Raw genomic sequence first — 14,346 nt, forward strand, 5'->3', positions numbered from 1 at the left:
CAGGACGTTCTCCAGGACGTTCTCCAGGATGTTCTCCAGGATGTTCTCCAGGACGTTCTCCAGGACATTCTCCAGGATGTTCTCCAGGACATTCTCCAGGACGTTCTCCAGGACGTTCTCCAGGGTGTTCTCCAGGTGTACTCCAGGACGTTCTCCAGGACATTCTCCAGGATATTCTCCAGGACGTTCTCCAGGACATTCTCCAGGGTGTTCTCCAGGTGTACTCCAGGATGTTCCCCAGGACGTTGTTCAGGATGTTCTCCAGGACGTTCTCCAGGACATTCTCCAGGATATTCTCCAGGACGTTCTCCAGGATGTTCTCCAGGTGTTCTCCAGAATGTTCTCCAGGATGTTCTCCAGGTGTTCTCCAGGACGTTCTCCAGGACATTCTCCAGGATGTTCTCCAGGACGTTCTCCAGGACGTTCTCCAGGACGTTCTCCAGGTGTTCTCCAGGATGTTCTCCAGGTGTTCTCCAGGACGTTCTCCAGGACGTTCTCCAGGACATTCTCCAGGACGTTCTCCAGGACGTTCTCCAGGACGTTCTCCAGGATGTTCTCCAGGTGTACTCCAGGATGTTCTCCAGGACGTTGTTCAGGATGTTCAACAGCCTCAGAACCTTTTGATCCCGTCTCGTGTGTTCTGCTCTTCAGGCGTGTCGAGTGAAACCTGCAGCTGCTGAACAAACAGTTTCTGCGTGAAGAACGTCAGACCAGAAGCTGCAGAACCTTCTTGACTGTGTGTTTGTCTTCTGGTTCAGGTGGAGGAGGGATCGGCCAAACCGGGACGAGACTTCACTCACAGCAGCGCCGGCCTGATCCAGTTTGACCCAGGTGGGAAGGAACCTGAGAGTAGCGCTGACGTCTGAAGAGAAGATAGAACTTCATTTATCTCACAGGAGGTTCTTCTGACAGCAGCAGAGTAGAAGGAACTGACAGAGAAGTTACACTGCTGGAAGTAAAAATGTTTAAAATAAGACGAGAACGGAAAAGATGAAACCAGAAAAGATTCTGAAGAAGTAAAATCACGCATGAAGATGAAGCAGAAACTATTTCCAGAAGTAATATTGCAGTAGTAGTAGTATTATCGTGGGTAATATTTCAGAATGCTGTTTCAAAAACTACAAATTTAATGTCGTTTCTAGACCATGACAAGTTGTTTTGATCAGAAAGTAAAATACTAGATTGTTCATTGTTCTTTGGTCATTTTGTGTCTCATTTCTGTAATATTTCATCTTGCTTTTGTTGTTTTTTTGTCTGACTTTTGTTTTGTGTCTCATTTTTGTAATATTTTGATTAGTTTTTGTTGGTTTTTGTGTCTTTTGTCATTGGTCTAATTTTTTTGTGGCTTTGTAACTTTTTGTCTAATTTTTTGTCTCTTTTTGTTTTGTTTCGTGTCTTGTTTTTGCCATTTAGTGTCTTGCTTTTGTGCTTTTGTGTTTCCTGTTTGTCTCACTTGTGTTTTTTGTCATATTTTTGTTTTCATTTTGTTTCTCGTTTTTGACATTTTGTCTCATTTTTGTAATATTTTGTCTCCTCCTTGTAGTTTTTTCTATCTTTTTTGTCTGACTTGTTTTGTTTCTTGTTTTTGTCGTTTTCTGTTTCCTTTTTGTCTCACTTGTGTTTTTTGTTTTATTTTGGTCATTTTGTATTTCGCTTTATTCATTGTTTTGTGTGTTGTTTTTGTCGCTTTGTAACTTTTTGTCAAATTTTTTGTCTCTTTTTTGGATTGTTTTGTGTCATTTGTCTTATTTTTTGTCATTTTGTTTCTCATTTTTGTTGTTTTGTGTCTCATTTTTGTAATACTCTGTCTTGTTTTGTAGTTTTTTAAAAAAAATTTTTGTCTGACTTTTGTCATTTTGTTTCTCGCTTTTGTTTTGTTTCCTTTTTGTCTCGCTTGTGTTTTTTCTTATCTTTGTCACTTTGTGTTTCACTTTATCTGTTGTTTTGAGCATCGTTTTTGTCATTTCTGTCTTTTTTTGTTTTGCTTGTGTCATTTGTCCATTTTTTGTCGCTTTGTGTCTCATTTTTGTAATATTTTGTCTTGTTTTTGTTGGTTTTTGTCCGACTTTTGTCGTTCTGTTTTCTTTTTGTCTCTGTGTTTTTTGTTGTTTTTGTCATTATTTTGTGTTTCGCTTTATTCATTATTTTGTGTATTGTTTTGTGTTTCTTTTTTGTTGTGCTTGTGTTGTTTGTCTACTTTCTTTAAGACAGTAGTAGTAGTATTATCGTGAGTAATATTTCAGAGCGTTGGTCGGAGTTCTGGATGAATTCTTTCACTGGTTGTTGTGACACTGCAGATTCTGGTTCTGTTCTTTGTCCGGTTTTAGGTGTCAACATGAAAACCTGGAACATCTACCTGGTGGACGACGGTCTGGAGGAGAACCACGAGACCTTCACCGTCACCCTGAAGAACCCACGAAATGCCGTCCTGGGATCGAGGAGCTCCGCCAGCGTGGAGATCATCGACCCGCGAGGAGGTGAAGCTGCTTTAGAACGCTGATGTTTGAGATGTTTCCACCTTCTTCTACCACAGTCAGACCACAGTCCAGCTGGTTCTGGTGTTCATGTTCCATCAAACTCTGCCCTAATTTCTGTCTGTCAGGAAGCTGCGACCCAGAAGACCTGAAGGTGGAGGCTGACCAGCGACCTCCTGGTTCTCCTCCCGGATCTCCTCCCGGATCTCCTCCTCTCCTCCCCAAGGAGGACCAGGATCCCGTCACCGACATCGAGGCCGAGCTGCTGTGGGAGAACCAGCCTCATCCTCCCAGAGGAGATGTCCCAAACCGCCGCCCCTACCTGGACTATGGGGAGGTGGAGCCTCAGGACCAGGCAGCGCCGATCTACAGAAACACCCACCATCACCACAGGCAGCGTCCACGGACAGATACTGGAGGTCCTGGAGGTTCTGGACACAGGCTGAGAGTTGGAGAACTGAAGGTTCGTGTTCTTCGTTCTTCAAAACTAGTGAAAATACAACAAAAACTCAAATATGGCACAAAAAACATGGAAAACAACCACAAAAAAACGGCCAAAATGACACTAAAAAGACAGATAATTACCCCAAAAAGAGCCAAAACTCCCTTGAAAGGTTGAAATATGCCAGGAAAAAACACCCAAAATCACCACAAGAAGTACCAAAACTACCACAATTACCAAAACTACCGCAAAACAGGAGAAATTGCAACAAACTTAAATTCAGCACAAAAAAACTTGCAAAATTTCCCCAAAGAGAGACAAAATTGCCCTGAAATGTTCAAATATACCAGCAAAGACACGAAAAATCACCACAAAAACGGCCAAACTTGCCACAGAAAGTACCAAAACTCCCACAAAACTAGTGAATTTGCGACAGAAACTCAAATTTGGCACAAAAAACATACAAAATAACCCCAAAAACGACCAAAATGACCACAAAAAGACTCAAAATCACCCCAAAATGAGCCAAACCTACCTCGAAAGGTTCGAATATGCCAGGAAAAATACCCCAAATCACCACAAAAACGGCCAAAGCTACCACAAAAGTGGTGAAATTGCAACAAAAACTCAACTATCTGGTTCTTCATCTCCAGTAACTTCATCAATGATCAGAGTTCTACCTTCATACTGGGAATATTTCCAGAGTTCCAGTCCATAGAGGTGGGTCCAGATGTATCACTTTTAATGGACTTTTTCCATCATTTCTGAGCCTCAGAACTTCATCAGTCCAGCAGATAGAACCATGACCTTTTAGGAGGAGAAACACATCTGAGATCTGGTAACTAGGTCTAGAAATAAGAGAAAATTTCACCATCAACAAACGATTTCAGTGAAATATTGTCTTTGAAATCTGCTGAAAACTTCCCAGCAGGTCAGAAGATCATCTGAGATCAATGTTTTCTGATCTTCTCTGACCATGTGCTGATCTAGTTCAGGTTTATCTGGATTCTTTGCTCTGCGTTGACTGTATTTAATATAATAGAGGCTGATTAACGGTGAATGGAAGGCAGAGGGAGACTTTTCTGATCTGATCCTCTGATGATCGATTCTTAGCTAAATATTCCATCCATCCATTATCTATACACCGCTTATTCCTCACTAGGGTCATGGGGGGGCTGGAGTCTATCCCAGCTGACTCAGGTGAAGGCAGGGGACACCCTAGACAGGTCACCAGTCTGTCACAGGGCTACATACAAAGACAAACAATCACTCTCACATTCACACCTACGGGCAATTTAGAATGATCAATTAACCTCAGCATATTTTTGGACTGTGGGAGGAAGCCGGAGTACCCGGAGAAAACCCACGCATGCACAGGGAGAACATGCAAACTCCATGCAGAAAGATCCCGGGAAAGCCGGGACACGAACCAGGGACCTTCTTGCTGCAAGGCGAAAGTGCTAACCACTACGCCACTGTGCAGCCCCCTCTTAGCTAAATATTTCTGCGGTCAAATCCATGTAAAGCTTAAACTGAAACCTCCTGTTTATGAAAAAACATTAATTTACATGTTGACCATAAAAATCTGGACAAACCTGCATATAATGTCCACATCAAAAAAATCTGTATTTTAATGAAAAGTAATTTAAACTTTTACGATGTGTGACTAAAATTACAGATTTACTGTTTAAATCAGATAAAACATTCTTGTTTACAGACGTTATTTTCAGTTCTTCCAGTTTTGAACTCTACAGTATTTCTCTGGTTCAGACGTGTTTTCTGCTGCATTAGTTTGATCTGAGCTTTGTGCTGATGTTCAGGTCCGTCTGCCGGCTGAGAGACGATCTGAGGAGAAGTTCTGGACGGTAAGAACCAGAACCTGACACACAAACACACACAGGAGCACATATGAATATGTAGAGAATATGTACAGTATGTGTACTGTGTGTAGAGTATGTTTACTATGTAACTGTGTACCAGCTGGACCAGACAGAACCGCAGAACCTCAGCTGATTAAAGGTTCTGTTCTTCAGTTCCACAGTCTGACTCCTCTCCGGCTGGAGGAGTTGCAGCCTGGATGGAACCCGTCGACTCACAGTCGCCTCCTGCAGGAGGTTCAAGTCGGAGACGCTGTTCAGAGGGACCATCAAGGACCAGAGCCAGAACCAGAACCAGAACTCCGACAACACAAGGTACAAACACACACACAGATATATGAATATACTCCGTGTTTATCATGTCGGTCTGAGTTTCTGATTCCTGTAACTCTGAATGTTCAATGATGGAATCACTGCTGCAGTTACATACATGATCTTAACGTGATCTTTACCTGATCTTAATGTAATCTTTATGTGATCTCTACAAGATCTTAACTTGATCTTTAAATGATCTTAACATGATCTTTACATGATTTTTACATGATCTTAACATGATCTTTATGTGATCTTAATGGGATCTTAATATGATCTTAACATGATCTTTACATGCTCTTAACGTGATCTTTACCTGATCTTAATGTAATCTTTATGTGATCTCTACAAGATCTTAACATGATCTTTAAATGATCTTAACATGATCTTTTTGTGATCTTAACATGATCTTTATGTGATCTTAATGTGATCTTAATATGATCTTAACATGATCTTAATGTGATCTTTACCTGATCTTAATGTAATCTTTATGTGATCTCTACAAGATCTTAACATGATCTTTTTGTGATCTTAACATGATCTTTACATGATCTTAACGTGATCTTTATGTGATCTTTTGTGATCTTAACATGATCTTTATGTGATCTCTGCATGATCTTAACATGATCTTTACATGATCTTAACGTGATCATAACATGATCTTTTTGTGATCTTAACACGATCTTTAAATGATCTTAACATGACCTTTACATGATCTTAACATGATCTTTACATGATCTTAATATGATCTTTATGTGATCTTAACATGATCTTTATGTGATTTTTACATGATCTTAACATGATCTTAGAATGATCTTCATCTTTTCATTCTTAACGTGACCTTTACATGATCTTAAAATGATCTTTATGTGATCTTAATATGATTTTACGTGATTTTTATGACCTTACCATGATCTTTACATTATCTTAACGTGATCTTTACGTGATCTTAACATGATCTTTACATGATCTTAATGTGGTCTTTACATGATCTTAACGTGATCTTAACATGATGGAAACTTTGTTCATGACTGTGTCATTGTATGTTCTACTGGTTGTGCTGCTGCTTCACATTGTGTCTCTGAAATGTTTCTATTGTGTGTCTTGTCTGGTTTTGTGTCTGGTTGTGTGTCTGTTTGTGTATCTGGTTGTTTGTCTGTTTGTGTGTCTGTTTGTGTGTCTGGTTGTGTGTCTGGTTGTCTGTCTGTTTGTGTGTCTGGTTGTGTGTCTGGTTGTCTGTCTGTTTGTGTGTCTGTATGTGTGTCTGTTTGTGTGTCTGATTGTGTGTCTGGTTGTGTGTCTGTTTGTGAATCTGGTTGTGTGTCTGGTTGTGTGTCTGTTTGTGTGTCTGGTTGTGTATCTGGTTGTGAGTCTGGTTGTGTGTCTGGGTTGTGTATCTGGTTGTGTATCTGGTTGTGAGTGTGTTTGTGTGTGTGGTTGTGTGTCTGGTTGTGTGTCTGGGTGTCTGTCTGTTTGTGTGTGTGGTTGTGTGTCTGGTTGTGTGTCTGGGTGTCTGTCTGTTTGTGTGGCTGTTTGTGTGTCTGGTTGTGTGTCTGGTTGTGTGTCTGTGTGTAGACGGGCCGGTCAGTGAGCAGCTCGTGTTCTAATGGTTGGACTCGGTACCGGAGGCGCTGCTACATCATCAGTCCGTCTGTAGCGAGTTGGTCCAGTGCCGATAGAAGCTGCTCTCTGCTGTAAGGAACTCCAGATCTGGGTTTTAAGTTCTGGTTTAAAATTCTACTTTTAAATTCTTCTTTTAAGTTCTACCTGAGATGACAGACGGATGTAGTTTCCCTGCTCACCATTGATCCAATCAGCTTTTTACTACCCTGAAATATTCAAATATTCCAGCAAAAACATGGAAAATCACCAAAAAAAACATCCAAATTTACCATAGAAAGTACCAAAACTACCACAAAACTGGTGAAATTGCGACTAAAGCTCAAATTCAGCACAAAAAACTTGTAAAATGACCCCAGAAAGAGTCAAAATTACCCTGAAAAGTTCAAATATGCCAGCAAAGACATGAAAAATCACCCTAAAAACAGCCAAATTTACCATGAAATATACAAAACTGGTGAAATTGTGACAAAAACTCAAATTTGGCACAAAAAACATGCAAAATAACCACAAAAACGGCTGAAATTACCACAAAAAGACACAAAATCATCCGAAAAAGAGGCAAAACTACCTTGAAAGGTTCAAACATGCCAGGAAAAACACCCAAGATCGCCACAAAAGGACCAAAACTACCAAAGAACAGGTGAAATTGCGACAAAAACTTGCAAAATTACCCCAAAAAGACCCCAAATTATCCTGAAACGTTCAAATATCAGCATAGACATGAAAATTCACCCTAAAAAATGGCCAAATTTACCATAAAAAGTACCAAAGCTATCAGAAAACTGATGAAATTGCGACAAAAACTCAAATTTGGCACAAAAAACATGCAAAATAACCACAAAAATGGCCAAAATTACCACAAAAATATACAAAATCACCCCAAAAAGTACCAAAACTACCCTCAAACATTCAAATACGCCAGCATAAACATGGAAAATCACCACAAAAATGGCCAAATTTACCATAAAAAGTACCAATGCTACCACAAAACCGGTGAAATTGTGACAAAAACTCAAATTTAGCACAAAAAACATGCAAAATAACCAAAAATAGATACAAAATCACCCCAAAAAGAGCCATAATTACCTTGAAAGGTTCAAATATGCCAGGAAAAACGCCCAAAATGACCACAAAAAGTACCAAAATTACTGCAAAACAGGTGAAATTGCAACAGAAAACAGCACAAAAAATAGGATCAAAGTTCCTTCCTGACCACCTCAGAACAATCAGATTTTGTATCTCCAGTAACTTTATTAATGATCAGAGTTCTACCTTCAAACTGTGAATCTTTCCAGAGTTCCAGATCCTTGAAGTCCAGAGGTAGTGGTGGTCCTCCGACACCCGAGGCTCCAACACATGTGCTGTAGCTCATGAAGCAAATATCAAACCACTGTGCCAAGGCGTTGGTTTGGTCATGTGACTCATGACGTTTGACACGCTTGAGTGAAGTTTGAAGTAGTTTAGTGCTTCGAACATCAACGAATCACATGAACCCTAAGACATAGTTTGCCGAAATCCATGATATAATCTGTATTTTCTGCAGCCTCATGTGGAAATGACATCAGTCTGTATTTGTAGAGCATCTCATAAATGTAACAGCACCATTTAAAAGTTTCATAACTCCAAAATATGAAGTGAAGAGGATATAGCGTTACAAACATGACAAATAAGAAACAAGGTTTTCAATAATTCTTGTCATCATTATTACTAGTAAAATTTATATTATTATTATTATTATTGTAACCACTAGAAACCATACAATCTAGTGTAGTTGAACAGGAATGTGTGAATGATGAATCTAATCCAAAACAATCCATGATTAACACGTCTCAACTGCATTTCATTTTATTGACCACTAGATGTCCTACTCGACCACTGTGTGTTATTGAAGCCTCCAGTAATGAACCATGTCTTGAATGAAGTATCAAAACTTCAACAAAGCTTTGATCAGACATCACTACATAGAGGAGAACGTCGTCGGTAGGTCTACTCTAGAACTTTCTCCTGGGGACATTCTCCTTGCTTGCTTCCAGTCTTGAAGTTTAGTCTCACTTAGAACATTCAACACTGGAGACTTCCAGGTCCTTGAAGTCCAAAGAGGTGGTTCCAGATTTATCACTTTTCAATGGACTTTTTCCATCATTTCTGAGCCTCAGAATTTCATCAGTCCAGCAGGGACACATGACATTTAGGAGGAAAAACACATCTGAGTTCTGGGGAAAACTGCAACGAAGATGACTAAAAAAGCTGGAAAACTACCACAAAAAGAGACCAAATCGCCAAAAAAAAGGCCAAAATTACCACAAAAAGAGACCAAATCGCCAAAAAAAAGGCCAAAATTACCACAAAGAATCACAAAATCAGCACAAAAAGACACAAAATTTCCACTGAAAGATGCAGCATTACCACAAAGACCCCAAATCACCACAAAAATTGGTGAATATACAACAAAAAGACTCAAAATCAACACTAAAAGACGTTAAATTACCCCAAAGAATCTTCTGCTTCTTCATCCCCAGTAACTTTATCAGTGATCAGAGTTCTACCTTCATACAGGGAATATTTCCAGAGTTCCGGGTCCTTGAAACCCATAGAGGAGAACGTTCCCTGTAGAAACTGTATAGTTGTTGGTAGGTCTACTCTAGAACTTTCTACAGTTGTTGGTAGGTCTACTCTAGAACTTTCTACAGGGGACGTTCTCCTTTCTTGCTTCTAGTCTTTAAGTTTAGTCTCACTTAGAACATTCCAGGTCCTTGAAGTCCACAGAGGTGGGTCCAGATTTATCACTTTTTAATGGACTCTTTCTTTCAGTACAGCAGATAGACACATGACATTGAAAACTGTCCAATCAGCTCTCTGATGTCTGTCATGTGATGTTTGTTGTGTTCTTCAGGTTTAACAGCAGTTTGACCAGCGTCCAGTCCAGGAGAGACCTGAACTGGTTGTGGAGGTTCGCAGGGAAGAAGCCCTTCTGGATCGGTGCTTATTGATTATTAATTATTCCTGTTAGATCCAGGTCCTCTGATTTATCCTGACAGGTGTGATGCAGGTGTTGGAAACAGACAGCTAGCGCTGTTCAACCACAGCTGATATTGGTTTTTACCAAAGCAGATAAATAACCCAAATTAAACAACACAGTGAAAGCAGACACTTGTAGTTTGTAAAACTACTAGATGGCACTTTATTAGTACTTTTACACTTTATTTTGGCAAGCATAGCTACATTACCAGTCAAACGTTTGGACACACCTTCTCACTCAATGTTTTTTATTTAATTATTTTCTACATTGTAGGTTAATACTGAAGACATCAAAACTATAAAAGGATACACATGGAACTATGCTGTAAACTAAAAAGTGTTAATCTTCTGTTCTGAAAATTAACACTTTTCTGTTGTTGTTGTTGATCTACAATGTAGAAAATAATACAAATAAATAAAAAGCATTGAATGAGAAGGTGTGTCCAAACTTTTGACTGGTAGTGTAAGCCTGGTTTTGATTTTGGAGCTTTCATTTTGTTAAAACAGGACTTCTGGCAGAAGTTGTGTTATTTCCTTTTATTTTGGCAGCATACTCTTCAACTTCCTCTTTATGTCTAACCTGTGTTGTTTAGTTTGTGTTCATTGTTTAGTTTTCATAAAACTGACAGCCGCTAGTTGTTCCTGTTACTTCCTGTTCTGCTTCCTGTTCTCATTACCTCCTGTAAAGTGCTTCAAGTTACATCAGACGCAGCTTCAGGAACCTGTACTACCTGTTAATGAACCGACCAATCTTTGTTAGAACCCAGAAGTTCAGCAGGAACCCTCCAGGGTTCCGTTTCACAAAGCAGGTTTAGTGAAAACTCTGAGTCTGTTAACCCTGAAATGAGGGAAACTCTGAGTTTTCCATTTCAAAAAGGGAGGTAACTCAAACCAGAGAAAGACGGGTAACTCTAGCCTAGAGAGAGGTAACTGAAGCTCTCGGTCAGTTACCATAGTAACAGAGTCTATGAACCTAACCTGGTTGGGACCAGGTTTTTCTCAGTAAACCTCGAGTTTCTCTCTGTCTCCGCCCTCTTTCAGCCACACGCTATTTGATTTCCTCATTTATTCATTCAGTCATCAGGCGAGTTTTGGCGAAGTCTAGTTCTGCTGTCTGTCAAAATGACGTCCTTTTATTAACGATCCAGTAGATGAAGGAGCAGCATTACTGCACAGAGAATTAAATATTCGTCGGGAGATTGTTATCAGACCGCGCATAGATGTTCTTGCATTTCCGGACAATTATCTGTTTGAGCGGTATCATTTCACGTCACAGTCCATAATCTACATCCAACCTCATCCGTCCTTACATTTACAACATTACCAACCACAGTCATGCTCTCACATCCCAGCAGATATTGTGTGTTGTGCTGCGGTTCTTTGCAAATGGAAGTTTTTTGTATAATGTCGGAGATGCAGAGAACTTCAGTAAGACAACTGTATGCAGGACGGTCAGAAAAGTGTGTCTGGCCCTGAAACGACTTTTACCATCTTTGTGGTTTTCCCTGGACATAAACCTGTCAGAGTCATCAAGGAGAAGTTCCACAGGATTGCAGGTGAATGATGTAGAGATCTGTTAAATTCATTTTAAATCATATTCTGTTAATGACGTGCTGCAACCTCAGACTGGGATTAGTCATTTTAATTTCTTCTAGGATTTCCCAGGGAGTGTTTTTATATTTCATCTTCAGCTGCTGCCACATGCGCTTCTCTCCTGCAGGATTGCACCTAAATGAAATAACTTAATAGTCTACCATTCAAACAGTTTTCCTGTAATATTATTATGATTTAAACTTACGCATTGACCCGGGCAGCAATGTTCTCCCACACCGTCTCCCTCTCTTTTGCAGCTGCAGGTGTTGCACTTCTTTCTAAAAACGTGTTCAAACTCGTCATATGAGTGCATTAAGATTTCCAATTCAAGTGGGGTGAAAAACGCAGCCCTCCGCTTCCCCGTTGCCATGGTGACTCGTCGAATCGGCGCTCCATTGATACTGGCTTTTCAGAGTTGTGGTGCACGCGCTTAACTCCAGGTGAAATTACTCCGAGTTGATTAAACCAACTTAAATCAGTTGTTCTGGAACTGGAAACTCAGAGTTTCCTATCTCAGAGTAGATCAACTCAGAGTTCAGGGTTACACTCAGAGTTTGTGGAACCTGCTTTGTGAAACGGACCCCAGACCCTGACTCTGACTCTGACTCTTCTTGTTCCTCAGGTCCGTCCGGAGCTTCCTCCAGGCTGCAGGTGGCGCCGTCAGGCCGCGGGTCGGACTGTGTGCTGGTCCAAAGCCCCAGAAGCTGGATTTCTACGAGCTGCTCGGCTGAAACTGAACACAGATTCGTCTGTTCGTCTCTGGCTCAGACCCACTGAATATTTAGCTCCCAGGTCTTCTATAAATGCTGCTCTGTACATTAGTTCCATTCTGTGTCTAAATAAAGCTGCTGCACAAACTGACTCTGAGTCCAAAGATGAAGATCTCCTGAGTAAATGTTGAAAAGTGAAGGTCTGGTTCCGTTAGTAAGAATGTTGTCATTCACTGCTGAAACCTTGGAGTCTGGTTGAGTCTCTGCTGCTGGACAGAAGGATGGATGGATGGATGGATGGATGGATGGATGGATAGATAGATAGATAGATACTTTATTAATCCCAAGGGAATTCAAGAAGCTAAGGTGAGCAGATTCACCTGGTCAGTGTCCAAAACACACCTGGATGACTGAGTTCTGCCTTCATGTCTGTCTGAGCTGGTTCCAGGTCGTCTGGATGAACAATCCAGCTGGAACCTCCAATAATGCAGGAACATTAGAACAGCTGATGACCTCAACCAGGTGAAACCGGGTGGTGAGTAAAAACACAATTTAAAAGATACGATTAAAGCATATTTAGTTTTTCCTAACTTCATGTGAACTGACTCAGCAGCACAGTTTTCATCTGATTGTGAGTCCTGGTCGACTGTTAACACCAAACCTCACCTGAGGCCCAATAAATGATTAGCAGCAGACAGACTCACACAATTCACTCTTATTTTCACCTTTAATGCTGTAAATTCCTGGTTTACAGCCACCGTTTAGTTCTACTGTAAAAACATCATGACAAGAAAAAAAGTAGTTTCGATGTAAATAAATAGCTTTTCCTCATTTTAGATATATGTGATTTGTGAGTGTTGTTTCCCACATTGTATTGAACAATATTTTCATAAGAACCGTACCTGAACATTAACACATGTAAAGTGATGGCTGTAGCATAGACTGTATAATAAAGATGGACGAAGCACCTGGCTGCAAAAATGAAGTCTAGCCGAAAGTGTCAAAAACCTGCAGTATCACTCCGCCAGGATCTGGCTCCAAAATGATCCATAGACCTAAACAGCAGAAACTAAAACACATAGACTGCTTTTCTACAGCTCAGCATTTTTTTGTTTGTTTTCATGGTCAAAACCAGAGATCAGGTGGCCGATCTGAAAGTAAATCAATATCATAGACTGTATATAAAGATGGACGTAGCACCTGTGACGGCACCCGTTGGTTTCTGCACTGAGAAAATGAAGCCCACTTATTGGTTGACATCTTGGATTTTTGGAGGCAGTGACGACAAGAAGATTCTCAAAGGGCGGAGCCAAAGAGCAGTGATTGGTCAGACTGGCTGAGAGCCGAGGACTCTCTGTCCCGCCCACATTTACCGGCTTCTGCTGTTTACCGACGCTGTTGCTAACAATTTTAGCCTCCAAACGTGAAGATAAACTCTACAGGTAAGTCATTTTTGTAACTAGTTGTACTCTTCTCCACATCTGGACAACATCACATATAAAGCAGTGAAATTACTGTAACTTCATATCAGACTATAACCTCTGATATTAACATGTTGTAACATGATGTTTTAAAATTGTTCTGTATATCTGAGATTACGTTTCCTCATTTTTGTTAACGCTGATGCTAAATCAGGTTAGTCAGTGTCATAAACTAGTTAACTGTTAGCTGTAGCTAAGTGTCCTGCAGGTCACAGCTGATCAATCATAACAGATCAATACCTGCTGTTTTAATGATCAGCAGATATAAATAAATCTTCGTTTATGTTCCACCACAAAACTCTGTTACTGATGAATGTTAATCTCTCAGTTCAGTTCTGAGTTAATATCTCTGTTCTTTGCTTCAGTTTTTTTCTCTACAACAGTGTATGGTCAGATAACTGTGGAGCTCATGTTAATGCCAATGATACATTAGAATAAAACAGAATAAACTTTATTGTCCATCTAAGGCAGTAAAATGTTCTTTGGCCTAAACAAGGAAAACAAACATTTCCATAAGATTAAAAAACAGGCAGGACAAAAAACACAACACTCTATTGTGTTCCATTCATATCCTGATGTGTTTAATCTGATATTTAATGTTCCAGCAGTTGGAATGAAAGAACCTTGTAGATCTTTTCCTCACTGTTAGGGTCTTTTCCTTCCAGCCTTGGTCTGGATCATTGGGAACATCTAGTCTGATGGACTGAGAGCTCCAGAGAACATGAACATCCAGCTGTAGTTGTCTGAAGAGTCTTTTCTCCTTCATCACTGTGAGGAAGAGCAGCACTGATGTCCTCCTCATCCTTCCAGTAATAA

General features: G+C 40.2%; 1 protein-coding gene across 2 annotated transcripts in view; it reads left to right on the top strand.

Annotated features, from left to right (window-relative positions):
• Positions 1-12,200, top strand: part of frem1b (Fras1 related extracellular matrix 1b) — a 59,768-nt gene extending 47,568 nt beyond the window's left edge. For both annotated transcript variants that reach the window (XM_035944383.2, XM_035944384.2), the window contains exons 29-36: positions 759-831; positions 2,328-2,477; positions 2,603-2,937; positions 4,737-4,781; positions 4,950-5,108; positions 6,681-6,799; positions 9,622-9,707; positions 11,962-12,200. In XM_035944383.2, coding sequence (XP_035800276.2) covers positions 759-831; positions 2,328-2,477; positions 2,603-2,937; positions 4,737-4,781; positions 4,950-5,108; positions 6,681-6,799; positions 9,622-9,707; positions 11,962-12,116 — 1,122 coding nt within the window. In that variant the 3' untranslated portion in view covers positions 12,117-12,200. The remainder of the gene's footprint in view (positions 1-758; positions 832-2,327; positions 2,478-2,602; positions 2,938-4,736; positions 4,782-4,949; positions 5,109-6,680; positions 6,800-9,621; positions 9,708-11,961) is intronic.
• The last annotated feature ends 2,146 nt before the right edge of the window (positions 12,201-14,346 follow it).

This window comes from Amphiprion ocellaris, chromosome 2, assembly GCF_022539595.1.
Source record: "Amphiprion ocellaris isolate individual 3 ecotype Okinawa chromosome 2, ASM2253959v1, whole genome shotgun sequence".
NCBI classification, from domain to species: Eukaryota; Metazoa; Chordata; class Actinopteri; family Pomacentridae; genus Amphiprion; species Amphiprion ocellaris.